At 35.1% G+C, this 16,249-nt stretch overlaps 2 protein-coding genes across 8 annotated transcripts in view; one reads left to right on the top strand and one right to left on the bottom strand.

Annotated features, from left to right (window-relative positions):
• LOC114331271 (run domain Beclin-1-interacting and cysteine-rich domain-containing protein) overlaps window positions 1-4,293 on the bottom strand; it is an 87,340-nt gene extending 83,047 nt beyond the window's left edge. The window contains exon 1 of one of the 2 annotated variants that reach the window (XM_050649192.1): window positions 3,772-4,293. In XM_050649192.1, coding sequence (XP_050505149.1) covers window positions 3,772-3,951 — 180 coding nt within the window. In that variant the 5' untranslated portion in view covers window positions 3,952-4,293. Of the gene's footprint in view, window positions 1-3,524; window positions 3,704-3,771 lie in introns of those variants that run through there. The other variant, XM_050649193.1, reaches the window with a different exon arrangement.
• LOC114331262 (coiled-coil domain-containing protein 28A) overlaps window positions 4,267-16,249 on the top strand; it is a 20,776-nt gene continuing 8,793 nt past the window's right edge. For 3 of the 6 annotated variants that reach the window (XM_050649201.1, XM_050649200.1, XM_050649199.1), the window contains exon 1: window positions 13,218-13,464. In XM_050649201.1, coding sequence (XP_050505158.1) covers window positions 13,342-13,464 — 123 coding nt within the window. In that variant the 5' untranslated portion in view covers window positions 13,218-13,341. Of the gene's footprint in view, window positions 4,384-11,601; window positions 11,802-13,217; window positions 13,465-16,249 lie in introns of those variants that run through there. The other 3 variants (XM_050649197.1, XM_050649196.1, XM_050649198.1) reach the window with 2 other exon arrangements.

Here is a 16,249-nt window from a genome sequence, read left to right as displayed (position 1 = left end):
AGCATGGGGTAAAAGCATTGAGCTCCTAATTTATACACTATAAGAAGTTTTCACTTTTGTCGACACTCCCACGAGTGCCTTTAATTTTTTTTTAGTTCCTGGAGGGTTGACAGTAAGAGAAGGAATACACATATTAGAAAGAATTCATGATACAGGCCGATTGAATGTTATGGATACGGTAGAACTCAACCCAGATATAGGAACTGAATGAGACGCTCAAAAAATGGTTGGAGTCGCTATTCAACTTCTTGCGGCCGCCTGTGGTTTCAAGAGAGGTGGAATCAGACCCAAAGATGCTACCTTACCTTTGCAACCTAATCAAAATAAAAATACTAATAGTTATATATTTTTTTATTTTATGCGTATCGCAAACTTTCCTTTTTTCCTTATTCCGTGACAATGAGCTGGCCAGATACCCAAATAGGTGGAGGCCAATAAACTAAAGAAAGAGAAGAAGAACATACCTAAATATAACCATAAATATAACCATATATGTAGTTAAACTATGTGACATCACAGGTCTTTTGAACTATTTCAATATCGCAGAAGATTTTAAATTTGTATTTCTAAGTTGAGTTTTTGAAGCATGAAATTTTGGAAATCTCATTTTTAAACAAAACTGTACTTACATTATTATGTAATAAAAAAATGTGCAAGTTCCCTATTGTGTCAGTGTGTACCTATATGTTGTTGCTTTCTTGTTGTACACCAATTTTATAACCATGTTATTACTTCCCTGAAAAATCCATGAAGAACAACAAAGCATCCGGGCCGGAGAACATACCAGCAGAACTTCTTAAACACGGAACACCAAAACTAATAAGGTATCTTAAAGTGTTATTCACAAGATACTTGAATGGGGAAGAAATCCTGAATAGTTGGAAAGAAGCATGGATTACTCCAATTCACAAAAAAGGTCTAAAAGATATTTGCGGAAACTACAGGTGTATCTTGGTCACTAGTAAATTTAGCAGGCTGTTTGGTAAAATTTTAAAAAACATGATTGAGCAAGAATACGAACCTCATGAAATTGAACAGCAAGCAGGTTTTAGAGCTGGAAGATCTTGCACAGACCACATATTTACCCTAACACAACTTAATGAAAAGAAAGTTGCAAGAAGCCAGGAAATACATCTTTTATTTGTGGATCTTACAAAAGCATATGACACGATTCCTGTGAGAAAGCTGTGGCAGTCTCTTGAACGATCTTCCTTAAATAGCACGATCATGGCCGCGGTCAAACAACTATACAATAAAGCCACATCAAAAATCAAACTAAACAACACCTTATCAGAAGGATTTCCAGTAACAAAAGGATTACGACAAGGATGCTGCCTCTCCCCAGTACTATTTAAGATCTATTTAAATGAAGCACTAAAACACTGGAGACAATCTTGTTCAGGGATGGGAATTCAACTTGACGATGATACAACTTTGTATACTCTACATTTCGCGGATGACCAAGTCGTGGTAGCAGCGGATAAGGAAGATTTAGAATTCATGACGAGACGGTTATTTCAAACATATGAAGATTGGGGGGATTGTCTGTAAATAGAAACAAAACGCAATACTTATGCATCGGGAGTGAAGTAGAAGACCTAATAGTTAATGAACAAGAAACAATCAAGAACTGTGAGGAATATGTATATTTAGGAACAACAATCAACAAGAGTGGGCGCACCGAAAAAGAGAGAGAGCAAAGGATCGTGAAAGGAAAAAGGGTGATTGGATGCCTAAACCCGATGCTATGGTCAAAAGAACTATCTAATCAAAGAAAACATCTTATCTTTAACTCCGTCTTTAAAAGTATAGTGCTCTATGGATGCGAAACATGGCAACTTACTAAATCCCTGGAACGACGCCTACTTGCATTGGAAATGGACTTCTGGAGAAGATGGGCTAGAAAATCAAGGCTTGAAAGAATACAAAATGACCAAATCAGAAATATAATGGGAGTCAAGTCAACCATCATAGATGAAATTCAAAGGAGACAACTGATTTGGTATGGCCATGTAGACAGAATGGATGACAACAGACTGCCAAAACAAATTCTAAAATGGACACCAAGAGAAAGAAGGAAGAGAGGAAGGCCGAAACAATCCTGGCTAGGCAGCATTCAGAAGGCAATGTCAGAAAGGAATCTTCACTCTGGTGAATGGAACGACCGACGAAGCTGGAAACTGGGAACCGGAAGGCGAAGAACGCTATAAATAACCGGGATAATATATAATATTACTTCCCTCTCTTCTTCGTTTCAGGGATTAGACATTTGTTGTCTATTCTGATATAAAACCACGCTCTATGTTTGTAGACCAATGTTGTAAAAGAGAGTCAGTCATAGTTAGGACCGCACAAGGGGGTCTGGGAGGGCTAGTGGGCTATCCCAATCCACAACGTTCAATGTCCATTGTTTAAGAGATAGAGCAGCCTAGTCAAGTGTTGTGTTGGGTCCTTATGGGACAGAAAGGGAGCCAACTCTCAAACTTAGGAAAACACTGACTCTAAACTATACTTTGACTTAAAGTTTACAACATCCATAAACGTAAGGTTAAGAAGATGTTGTTTTGTGGGGTAGTCGTTCAGACACCCATCTCGAACGACTGCTACTATAATAGTAATCTTAATAATCATTTATTTTACCCCTCTTCTGGCTTTTTATATCTTTCTTTATTTTGGACTTTGAAAGTAAATGGTACGTGAGTATTGTTACTTACTTGCGAGGTTACCCAAACAAACTCTGTCAATCAACCTTCGCTTTGTTTGTGATTATAGAAACAACACCTTCTTTAATGACCTAATTATGCCTAATTTTTTGGATACATATTATATAAGGGTTTTTTTCCCTTACTGTACACAAGTACTTTCAGCTAGCTTGTCCTAGCTGTTATGGCACAGACTAGCTGCATGCCTCTAGTGTTGACAAAAGGCTCTTATGCAACAGACGACATTACAAGCCTATTAGATGATACATGGATTGTTAACAAAGATCCCCCTTGTGGTGAAGTCCAGCGACTCCCAAATAATGCAGACAAATGAACAAGTCCCAAATTTTGGTAGAGCAGGGTGCAGGTAAGTTTTGTCTGTCATTGTAAGAGGTTTTTCTGTCCTATTCTGGCAGAACCAATGCCCAACGAGTCTGTCTTTCAGATGAGGGTGGTGCTCCACCCTTGCCTTCGTACCTGTGGTGCTGCATGAACACTTGCTGAACACGCTGCCTGTTATACCTGTGAGGGCAAACTGGTTAATGCAGGCAGGAATAAGGTCCTGACCTCACATGTTGTACAGGTAACCACCTAATTCTCAGCCAGAGATAACCAGATCCACACACAGAGGTTACGTGGAATGGGAGTGGAGTGGTTTCACTAGTGATATTTTATAACCATCATCCAATAGCATTGAAGATGACAAATGAAAAAAATTATTTCATTTACAAATATAATACAAAAAAATGATTGATTAGACTGCCTGGTTCAATCAACATGCAGATCATATTATAAATTAAAGAAGAAGTACAGAAATCTTACTTAATGGAGTCCAAAAAATTAGATCATACAATTTTTGGTTAAAATACATGTGTGTAATAAACTTTTCTATAACATGGAATGTAACAATAAATTTCCTGCACAGGTAACAGTTCCAGTAAAATATTTCTAACATATTATGGACATGGACAATCATTACAACGATTTTCAGGATTAAGTTTTTAAATATTAATGGTCAATTATCATATAAATGACACCTTTTAATGGGACAAACGATTTAATAACTTACTTCTTCAGAACCATTACATCCGTGTTTGAATATTTTATCCACTATATTATGAAACCTGTTTAGCCCACCAAAAACTGACCAAACATTAGCCACTTGGGTCATTAATAATCCTTCAACTGTACTTTTTAAATCTCTTAGTAATTGCTGATATTTTAAAGTATATTGTGAGGATTCGTTCATTTTTATATCAATTATAATTTAAGAACTACAATTATTAAGAATATTAATAAAACATCGTAATTAGTACTAGTCTAATTTCGTTTTGTTTAAATTAAAAATATACTTCTCAACTTTCAAAACACCCATTTTTGTTTTGACAGCGAAAGGTCACTGTCACGACTGTCACTCTGAATCAGCTGTATCTAAGGCATCTTTTAATGACTGGGTTGTTAGAGGTAAAAAGTTTCAAATGTCAACATATATTTTGCCTGTGATTTTGCTTTATTTTCAAGTTTTAACAATAAAATTGTTTGTACACAACACGTACACAACTTGTTTGTTTCCGGTATTAAGTCTATTGGTTCCAATATTTAAGGTGATTTAAGTAATAATTATTTTTCAAATAAATCTAAGTTTATCAAAAAATGCCAAGGTTAGGGACACAGTTGTCAGGTAATGAGGTTAAATGTCAAATAGTAGCAGCGTTGCCACATTTACTATATTTCTATTTTTTTGGTAGATTTTTGATATTTTTTCAAAAATTCTGATATTTTTGAAGTGAAAACTTCTTTAGGGACGTTTCCCCTATCCGTTGGATAGGGGAAAAAGCATTGAATTCGCGACCGTCATCGCTTATGTTATTATTATATGTATGTATATATAAATTGTGTGTAGAGGTATTTAAATTTAAAATAAATCTAAAACATATTTTAGGATGGGGAAAAAGGATAGATTTCGCGACCGTCATCGCTTCGGCGAAATAAATTTTGTTCATATATAGGTATATTATGTGTATGTATTATATAAATTGTATAGAAGTATTTAAATTTAAAATAAATGTAAAACCTATTTTAGGATGGGGAAAAAGGATTTATTTCGCGACCGTCATCTCTTCGGCGAAATAAATTTTGTACGTATATTTATTATATGTATGTATATATAAATTGTGTAGAAGATGGATAGATAGATAGATTTTGGGATGGGCAAAAAGGATTGATTTCGCGACCGTCATCGCTTCGACGAAATAAATTTTGTACGTATATTTATTATATGTATGTATATATAAATTGTGTAGAAGATGGATAGATAGATAGATTTTGGGATCGGCAAAAAGGATTGATTTCGCGACCGTCATCGCTTCGACGAAATAAATTTTGTACGTATGTTATTATAATGTACGTATAATAATAGTAATATTATTAAAGTGAAAACTTCTTTAGGGACGTTGTACACTTTTTAGATGGGGAAAAAGAATTGAAGTAGTGACCGTCAATGCTTCAACGAAACACATTTTTGAAGTAAACACTTCTTTATAAAGGACATTGTGCACTTTTTAGATGGGAATAAAGTATTAAATTAGCGACCGTCATTGCTTCGACAAAATAATTTTTTTAAGTGAAAACTTCTTTAGGGACGTTGTGCATACTTTTTGGATGGGAAAGAAATATTGAATTAGCGACCGTCATCGTGACCGTCATTGCTTCGATGAAATAAATTTTTGAAGTGAAAACTTTTTTAGGGACGTTGTGCCCTTTGTAGATGGAGAAAAAGTATTGAATGAGCGGCCGTCATCGCGACCGTCATTGCTTCGACAAAATAATTGTTGAAGTGAAAACTTCTTTAGGGACGTTGTGCCCTTTTTAGATGAAGAAAAAATATTGAATTGGCAACCGTCATCGCGACCGTCATTGCTTCGACGAAATAAATTTTGTACGTATGTTATTATAATGTACGTATAATAATAGTAATATTATTAAAGTGAAAACTTCTTTAGGGACGTTGTACACTTTTTAGATGGGGAAAAAGATATGAAGTAGCGACCGTCAATGCTTCAACGAAACACATTTTTGAAGTAAACACTTCTTTATAAAGGACATTGTGCACTTTTTAGATGGGGATAAACAGGGCCGGATTAACACTTTTGCCGCCCATGGGCCAGAGGTCTGCCTGCCGCCCTAGCGGGGGTGCAACACCGGGGGGGGGGGGGGGGTCCGGGGCCCCCCCCCGAAAAAAATTGAAATTTAGAGGCAAAATAACGCATTTTGGGACATTTTCCAGCGCTCAACTGTCTCTTGATATTGTAATGGTTTTAGTACCTCTCATGATGAAAACAAGAAACTATGTCCTAAAATTGCGTTTTATTAATTAAAATAAACTATTTGACAAAACTCCGTTAATTACGAAACCATTTTCTACAACCGTGATATTCCATTACTTAAGATTACAATAATAGTAAATAAAATCGTTGTTGATATTATTTTGTGAAACATCATGCAGCTCGTAATTCCCAAACTCAACAATTCTTTTATAGTTTTATGACTATTTTGGCTGAGAATGATTGATTTGGAGTGAAGTGAAAATTCGGCTTCGTTACTCGGCGACGGCTCACCTGTGAATGTGCCCGCAGGCTTTGAGCCATAATCGGTCATTGCTGTCGATTTATGGGCAAAAACAGGACAGTTAGGAAGGGGCTAAAATTAGTAAAAGGTGTACAGAGTAAGACTGCAAAATAAATGATAATTTCTGTATTGAATATAGGATAATAACAAATATATACAACATCGAAATATAACTGTTCAGAGCATACAAATCACATATCCAAACAAATAACTTACTCACTAAATTAGCTTTGTTAAAGTAAATATAACTTAAAACTTCTTCTTTCTTGCACGTGCATTGGAAAAATCATCAACAACTGCACTGAAATCGAGTTTTGTTGTCAGTTCATGTTCTATGGCTAAAACAGCCAGGCTGACGAGTCGTTCTTGAGTCACTGTTGAACGCAGATAGTTTTTTACTCTTTTCAAGGTCGAAAACGATCTCTCAGCAGAACAGTTTGTAGCAGGAGTTGTCAAAAACATTTTCAAACCAATAGCCACGTTGGGAAACAAGTCCTGTAGATTTTTTTCTATCAAAAATCTGTACAAGTTTGATAGTGAAAAGTCTTTTTCGGCTTCTTTGTAGTTTCCTCGGATCAGAAGTCCTTTCAGATGGATGCACTCGCATATAAACTCTGACTCTTCAATGTCTTCAATATAGATTTTCTGCAAAGACGTCGCGTTAGCAGTAATTTCTTCGGTAGTTAGAGTCTTTAATTTTGTTAGAAATGAAAACTTTGCAACGAAGTCTGTGTACACAGAGATCCTTTTGTCTAACTGAAACTGAAGTGTTTCCACGATGATGTCATAACTTTGTTGAAGACAATTTCCCCTAATGTCATCATCCTCATCATAAGTTCTTTCTTCATCTTCTTCTGAAGATTCATCAAAGAACCTCTTTCTTTTCGCCTTTCTTTTTGGGCGATCAAAATCTTGCTGCACCTGCGGCTGCGTCTCTTGTGGAAGTTCTGGCTCATCGTTCTGTCTCATTTCACCTTGCGCAATTTGCAGTTTTTTTTCGCCCTCTTTCTTATAGTGGGTAAACATGTCTTTCATGTTCATCACATACTCTGTGAGTGAGTTGTACAGGATTACAACGCTGTCCACGGTCATATTTTCAGCCTGGATCTTTTCACTGACTGAATTAAATTTTTGAAGTACATCTCCCCAAAGGGCTGCCATGAAACATGTTTCTAGAGACATTAGTTTTCGCAACAACCCTTTGGCTTTGGATTGTGTCTGTTTGTTTTCATGATTGCTTGAAGTCATGTCTATCAGCGTCTTGACCATGGGTTTGTAGTCTTTATTAAGGCTTTTGCAAGCTTCTTCCCTTGCAGACCATCTTGTAACACTGAGAGACTTCAACGACGTGTTCTTGTCCTTTCCTGTGGCCGTGAAATTTGACAGAAGAAGATTCCACCTGTGCGTAGAAGACGAGAAAAAATTGTACAATCCTTGCAAGAGATCAAAGAAATGTTTTGCAAGAGAACAGCATTCTGCTGCGCTTGATCCCACTAAATTTAGTGAATGCGCTGAACAAGGCACATAAAATATCAAGGGATTCTTTTCTTTAAGTCTTGCCTGCAACCCCGAGTACATTCCTGACATATTTGACGCGTTGTCATAGGACTGTCCCCTACAGTTTTGTATGTCCAATCCTTTCGACTGTAGGAAAGAAAGCACTGAGTTCACTAGTTCTTCACCTGTATGACCTTGATTTTTCATAAATTCAACAAAATGTTCTTCAGGGATTCCCAATTCATTCACATACCTTAATATGAAAGACAATTGATCAATGTGTGTTACATCAGGGGTGGAATCTACTATTATAGAATAGTACTTGCTTTTCTTAGCATCATTCAAAATTGTATCAATAACGGTTTTTGCCATTATTTCGATGAGTTCTTCACAAATGGTTGATGATAGGTATGACTGTTTGCCTTTACCCGCTTTCCCATATTTTTCAATGTGTGCTTTCAAAAATGGATCAAATTCGGCAATCAGCTCCAAGCACATCATATAGTTGCCATTTGAAAAAGAACCAAATTTTTCGTCAGTCCCCCTAAAGGCAAGACCACGCGAGGCAAGTTTTTTTATTACGGCCACCACTCTCTGGAGAACTGCCTTCCAATACCTTATTTCTTCTTCCACTTGGTTTTGTAGAAGCTTATCGATCCTCCCGGCTGCTTCTGCTCTTTGTTTGTATACTATTACACTATTGTAGTGAACGTGCGAGTTTTCATGCTCTTTTATTCTCGCTGATGCATGTTTCCAATCACTGAACCCATTTTCAGTAAACTGAGTAGAGGTCGAACTAAACAATTTGCATGGACCACAGAACAAAGAGCCTAAACTTGGTGAGTAAATCAAGAAATCTCTATTTACAATTTCGCCATTTGCAAGTTTTCTGTCGAATAGCCATTTAGCCAACACTCTTTTCCTGTCTGGATATTGCCTTTCAGATTTTTTAAAATCGCAATCTTTATTTTGATTCCATCCATTTTTAACAAAATATTCCCGCGTCTCTTCATTCACTATCCATAAAGCAGGATCATAATTTGGTTTCAAATGGACAGAAGAGTCAGGTTCAGAGACTGTTAATTGATCTTCAATCTCGTCAACAACAAAAGTTAATTCGGATATAGCTGGTTTGATCTTGTCAGTATCAACACATGACGAAGCTGAAGGTGCTGATGCTGAAGGGGTTGAGGGTGAAGCTGAAGGGGTTGATGCTGAAGCTGAAGGGGTTGATGTTGAAACCGGAGGGGCTGATGCTGAAGCTAAAGGGGTTGATGTTGAAGCTGAAGGGGCTGATGCTGAAGCTGGAGGGGTTGATGTTAAAGCTGAAGGCACTGATGCTGAAGCTGTTGAAGCTGAAGGCGTTAATATGGAACATACTTCTAGTTCTACTTCACAAAATTCTTTGACACTTTCTAAAAGCACTGGTTCTGGTGGCACTGGTAGGTTACTTCTTGTAAAAAATGTATCAAGCTTCGCAGTTTTATTTACAACTTCTGTCAATTTTTTTTTCTTCTCTTCGGCTACTTTTTTGTATTGCCACCCACTGAGCCGTTTGCGTCCATCCATTTGTACAGCTGCTTGTTATAGCATCAATGACATCGGAAGTAAAGGTCTGACTGTAAAAAAAAGAATATCTGTATAATTCAAAACTGTAGTACGATACGACAGGAAAAATGAAGCGAAAAAATGAGGGAAGCGAATTTCCTTCCATTACTTATTCAACTCATTGTGAAACCTATACGTATGGCAACATGCCGAATTACATTTTTCCTTATAGAGAACGGAATTAGCTAGAAAATCGAAATTTGCCTTAACATTTTCAGAAAAATATGCTCTACACGAATTTAAAACATAAAGAAGAATTTTTCCCATACGGGCCCCAAAAACCAAAATTTTGGGGTAAAACCCCCCCAAAAAGGGGGTAAATGTTATGGGATTCTTTTGGCTAAATAACTTAGCCGAGATATTGCAAAAAGGAAAGTGTGTGCGTGTGCCGAATTTGAAGAAAATCGGTCAAAAATTGCGACCGCTAGAGCGCGGTCTATATTAACTTACATTACCATTACTATAAACAAATAAATATTTCTTACCTCACAAGTTACAATTTCAAAATGTTACTCCGCTCAAAACAAATTACAAAAACGTTAAACCTAAACAGTTAGACAGACTGCAGTACGTGGAGTTGAGACCAGACAACCGAATGACAATGGCGCGTGGCGGTGATGGAGTTGGTGGGGGGAGGGAAGCGGCAAGGCGACAAGACGCCTGCCATCAGCCAATGCTAGCAACTACTACGATCCCACAACTAAATTTCCCGTGCGTAGCGTACGATACAGACTGCCGCCTCGCCCCTTCGACTCACTTGGATAGAGTGGCGTAGCGTAGTGTACTGCGACACATTACACCGCGCAGAGTGTCGCGTTATAAATAAATAATAAACAATAAAATAGTTTTTTAATATTTAATGCTCAGGTTCACTGGTCTTGATAATCGATAATAAAGCTTTATAATCAATCAAAAATAATTACACTTTTTTTTTCTCAAATCCGCCGCCCCAAAATTTTGCCGCCCTGGGCCGCGGCCCAGTTGGCCCGTGCCTTAATCCGGCCCTGGGGATAAAGTATTAAATTAGCGACCGTCATTGCTTCGACAAAATAATTTTTTTAAGTGAAAACTTCTTTAGGGACGTTGTGCATACTTTTTGGATGGGAAAGAAATATTGAATTAGCGACCGTCATCGTGACCGTCATTGCTTCGATGAAATAAATTTTTGAAGTTAAAACTTTTTTAGGGACGTTGTGCCCTTTGTAGATGGAGAAAAAGTATTGAATGAGCGGCCGTGATCGCGACCGTCATTGCTTCGACAAAATAATTGTTGAAGTGAAAACTTCTTTAGGGACGTTGTGCCCTTTTTAGATGAAGAAAAAATATTGAATTGACAACCGTCATCGCGACCGTCATTGCTTCGACGAAATAAATTTTTGAATTTAAAACTTTTTTAGGGACCTTATACACTTTTTAGATGGGGAAAAAGTGTTATTAGCGACCGTTACCGCTTGGGCGAAATAAATTTTTGAAATGAAAACTTTTTTAGGGACGTTGTGCACTTTTTGGATGGGCAGAAATGATAAAGGATCATCATTCCATACATTTCTGGGCAACTATATACACGTGTTTCGACCTAATTGGACCTTGTCAGTGTTAGTTGTAGCCTTGCGATATGCGGGTCTTCTAACAGTAGGTATGGCCAAAAATGGTAACATTGCTCCTGAAGTGATCCATTTACAAGTTAACATACAACTTTTTTAACTTGCTACACTATACTGATGAGGTCCAATTAGGCCGAAACACGTGTATATATTTGCCCATATAGTTGCCCAGAAATGTATGGAATGATAACCCTTCATCATTTTATATATATTTCCATTTAAATTCACATTCACTTTACGAGTTTTAGCCAATAATTTTGCTTATATTATGTTTGTACTCGATTATTCAACATCATTTTATTATGTGTATGTATACATAAGTAGCATATAACGTACGCAACGCGTATATAATATAGCTATAGCACTTCTTTTTGGATGGGGAAAAAGCATTGAGCTCGTAATTTATATACTATTGATAAGAAGTTTTCACTTCTGTCGGCACTCCCATGAGTGCTTTAATTTTTTTTAGTAGATTTTTGGTATATTTCAACATTTTGTTATGACGGAAATAAAATTTGCTTTTTAATAGTATTTACCCAAAGTATTTCTAAATTAATTTTCAGACATTTTGTTACAATTTCCCAATGTCATTACCGAAAATAAGATTCAAGAGATAGATGATGAATTTTACAGAGAAATGAAACTGGATTCTGGTGTAACAAACTTGCAGATTTCAAGTAGCAGTGCAAGCAGTATTTCAGGTGTTGAAGAGTTCTGGCATTCGGTGAGCCTATTAGAAGCTAACGATGGAAAACTAAAATATGTAAGCATATTGTAACTTTGCAAAACAAAAAATGTTGTGTTTACGTCGTCGCTAATTTGCAAAAAGGGGCCAAGTAACATTTTTATATTTTTACTAAGTGGAACTTCTTAGCTCCTTTTTACACAACCAGTTTAAAAAAAAGTTACTTGGCACCAAATAGTTATTGGACTATCTCAACAACAATAATTAATACACTTGACCCCTTTTTACAGAATAGGTAGAACCTTAATTCGTACCTATCATTTTTGCACATAGCCCCTCTTTTGAATAAAATGTCACTTGGCACCTTTTTGCAAATCAGCGACGACGTGTTTCTAATGTAAAATGCGAAATAATTGTTTGAAGAATTTGATCCAGACATGCAGATGTTAAAATCAGTGAATGACAAAATATTACATATTATACAAATATTAAATATGAAACTGATAAAAATTACTTACTAAGGAAGTAAAACTTCACTTGTAGGTAGATGGTATATAAATTTATTAAAAATTTTTATCTAAAAAGATCCAAATTGGATTGAAGTGGGTACATCACTAGTACAAAAAATACAAACGTTTTCGGACCAAACAGTCCATCATCAGGTTGAAAACTTCAGATCCAAAGTAGTTGGAACCAGCTACATAGTTAGGTCGAAAGACCTTAGTAATACAAGAATTAGGCCATTTCGGCTACAACAATGTCGACAATAAGTCGATGTTAAAAGAATATAAAAATGTAATGAGACTATAAGGGAGTCTTCATCTTGGCTTCAAACTGACAGACTTGACTTCAAGCTGACTCTGTCTGTCAGTTTGAAGCCAAGATGAAGACTCCATTATAGTCTCATTACATTTTTATATTCTTTTAACATCGACTTACTGTCGACATTGTTGTAGCCGAAATGGCCTAATTCTTGTAATACTATAAGGTCTTTCAACCTAACTATGTAGCTAGTTCCAACTACTTTGGATCTGAAGTTTTCAACCTGATGATGGACTGATTGGTCCGAAAACGTTTGTGTTTTTTGTACCTACTAGTGATGTACCCACTTTCAATCAAATTTGGATCTTTTTAGATAAAAATTTTTAATAAATTTATATACCATCTACCTACAAGTGAAGTTTTACTTCCTTAGTAAGTTTTTTATTATGGTATATAGCCAATGAGAGGAATCTATTCCTTTATATTTTTTTGATAAAAATTAATTATAGTAGGTAGGTCATTTTGTTTCCCAGTTTAAATCTAAAAAAGTTTAGTTTTTTAGCAAATAGTCATATTATATTAATTTCTAGTTAGTCAGATGTTGTTTTTATTATAAAAAGTTTTAAATTCTATACAAATACGTTAATAAAGTTTTATGGTATATTTGATATTTTTTGATTTAATGTAGACTTTCTAAATAAAATGTGGCAACGCTGAATCTGAATAGTAGGGTGAAGGCGTGAAGGTAATGTCATAAAGTCATAACAAAACAAGACAAGATGATAAAAATCATCCTAAAAATGTTAATGTTGTGAAGTATTTGGGTCTACATTCTTTTATTGGTAGTACATTTAAAATGGAATCTAGAGAAACTTCTGAATTACAACAACTAGTCTCCAGTGATGCAGAAAATGAAGATAGTATTACTCAAGATGAACATGAGAGCAAAATTGTTTCCCCAGTTAAAAGCAGTAAAGTGGTAATACATTAAAAGAATTGAAATGTTTACTTTCAAATTTTTGGTATTAATTCCTTTCAATATTTTTTTACTATAACTACAGCAACATTACTTACCAGGGAATGTTAGTCTGCAGGTTCTGTGTTGTGATCAAACACTAATGAGAATAAATATAAGGAATGAGCCCAGATGTATTCCTACTTCCACACGATACTTGTTTCTCTTCTATACATGTCCTACCACTAGTTATTCCCTCATACATATCACTGATAATCTTCACATAATTACTGGGACTCCTTTCAGTCCTTTCTTATTGAACACCCACTGTAGAACCTCTCAAGAGACTAAGTGGAGAAGAGTCTCTTTGTGATAGGTAGGGAAAAGTGATACAAGGAATACAGTATCATATTAAAGATGCTTAGCAGACAGGTGAAGAATAGTTACTGTTAAAACGAAGACATGGTCAAGAACCGAGATAAATGAATCAAATTTTTAGGTGGTCAAAGGTGGACCTATACAGCCTTATATGAGTTTTTTGAGACAGACGTTTGTTAGCTAAGTACTTTGATAGACCATGTTAACACTTGTTTACAATTATTATTCGCCTTTTTATTTCCCCTGATGTGTTATTATTGGGGTTAACTGATGTCCCTAGATATATGAACTCTTTGACCGCTTCAAAGTTTTGGTCATTGATTATTAGATCTGCGTCAACATTTCCAGCTCTTGTGTTTATGTTAGTCGCCATGAATTTGGTTTTATTTTGATTTATATGTAACCCCATTCGTTCTGCTGCTGTTACTAGCTCAGTTAGGATTTCCGCAGTTCTCGCCCTGGTTCGTGTTAAAATGTCTCTGGCTCTTATTATGAATATTACAGGGTGAACTTTTGAAATTATAAAGTATGGAAACTGGCTAATTGGCTCTGCCAAAGCCATTTTTCAGAAAAAAAATAAGGAATAAAATTGTTTGTGTTCTTATTTTAGAAAATTATAAAAAATACTGGGATGTGACAACTTTTAAATACAAATGGGCGCTTTAAAAACATAAATTTAAATATACAGGGTGATTCACGTAAGTACAGCATAGTCCATGATCTCTAGTTTTAATGGACCACCCTGTATATTTTTTTTGTTCCTAGAAGCTACTTTACAACCTCATCTCAAAAAAGTGTATTGTGTAGGACCCATTATGAATAATACAAGGTGAAATTTTTTAAAAATTTGACTTTGTATTAGTCATAATAAGCCCTACAGAATACACTTTTTTGATGTGAGGTTGTTTAGCAGATTCTAAAAACATAAAAATATACAGGGTGTTTCATTAAAATTAAAGATCATGGACTATGCTAGACTTTTGTGAATCACCCTGTATATTTAAATTTTTGTTTATAGGGTACATATTTGAATTTAAAAGTTGATGTATCCTAGCGTTTTTTATAATTTTTTAAAATAAGGACACAAAAAATGTTATTACATATGTAAGTGGTTTCCACACACTGTAATTTCACCCTGTATTATTCATAAAACACCATACATAATATGGTTCGTTGAAATCAGGTTGTTTAGCAGCTTTTAAAAATATAACAAATATATAGGGTGTTCCATTAAAAATAAAGCTTATGGACTGTGCTAGGCTTGCGAGAATCACCCTGTAGATTCAAATTTAGGTTTAAAAAGCGTATACAGTCAAAACCGTTTATAACAAACTTCAGGGGACTGGTGGTTTTTGTATGTTGTAGCCAGTGTACTCTGTAAGCGGTTCTATCTGTTATAACGAACAGGTTGCTATAAACGATATTACACTAGTAGCAACAGTCAGTTCGTTGTAACTTTATTACTTATAATATGTTATAACATATTACACATAACATTTAACATATGGGTTTATTGTACTTACGTACTTAAATCTAAATATGTACATACATACATACATATAATAATATGAAGATATTGGAATGTGGAATGAGTAAAGGTAGTCAATAAACAATACTCATAATATAACGGGTTCTCAAAATCATTGTACACACTATTGTTTTTTACACTATTTATTTTTAACTATTTATTTACACTATTTATTTTTAAAAAGACCAAATATTGTAAATTACACCATTGGGCCAAATTGTATCTATTGTCATTTAAATCATGCATTTGTTATAATTGTTTATTATATAGTGAAAAGGTCATAATTAAAAAAAAATTGATGTTGTATCTCTCCGAGGTACAGATATGTATGCTGTAACCAATATTTCAACTGCTAGTGTTCCAAGAAATATGTTTGCTTTAACCAATTTGTTCGTTATAAGCAATGTAAATGCTTTTTTTATATGTCATTTTACGGGACCTACTATTTTGTTTGTTATATCCGGTTGTATGTTATAGCCGGTGTCGTTGTAAACGATTTTGACTGTATTTATATTTAAAAAGGAGCGGGTCTCAACGTTTTTGAAAATTGTTTAAAACAAGGACAGAAATAATTTTATTCCATAAGTGCCTTCCACCCTATACAGGGTGAGGCAAATAAAGGGCCTATTAGAAATATCTCGAGAACTAAAGGCAACAGAATCATGAAAATTGGAATAAAGGGGTTTTGAAGGATGATCTATTAAATGAAAATATTTTCATCTCTTTGCAACTTCCGGTTATACCGATATAACTTCGTTTTTTTAAATGAGACACCCTGTATATTTTTACAGTTTTGGATTCTATTCGATGTCATCTTTCTTAAAGTATGAGGTTTTGTAATATTATACAGGGTATTTTAAAAGATAATTACGTTTTTTTATTAATTTCGTAACAAAATTAACA

Source organism: Diabrotica virgifera, chromosome 4 (assembly GCF_917563875.1).
Source record: "Diabrotica virgifera virgifera chromosome 4, PGI_DIABVI_V3a".
Lineage (NCBI taxonomy): Eukaryota > Metazoa > Arthropoda > Insecta > Coleoptera > Chrysomelidae > Diabrotica > Diabrotica virgifera.
Note: the sequence above shows the minus strand (reverse complement) of the source record. Positions and strands in the feature narration are given on the sequence as shown.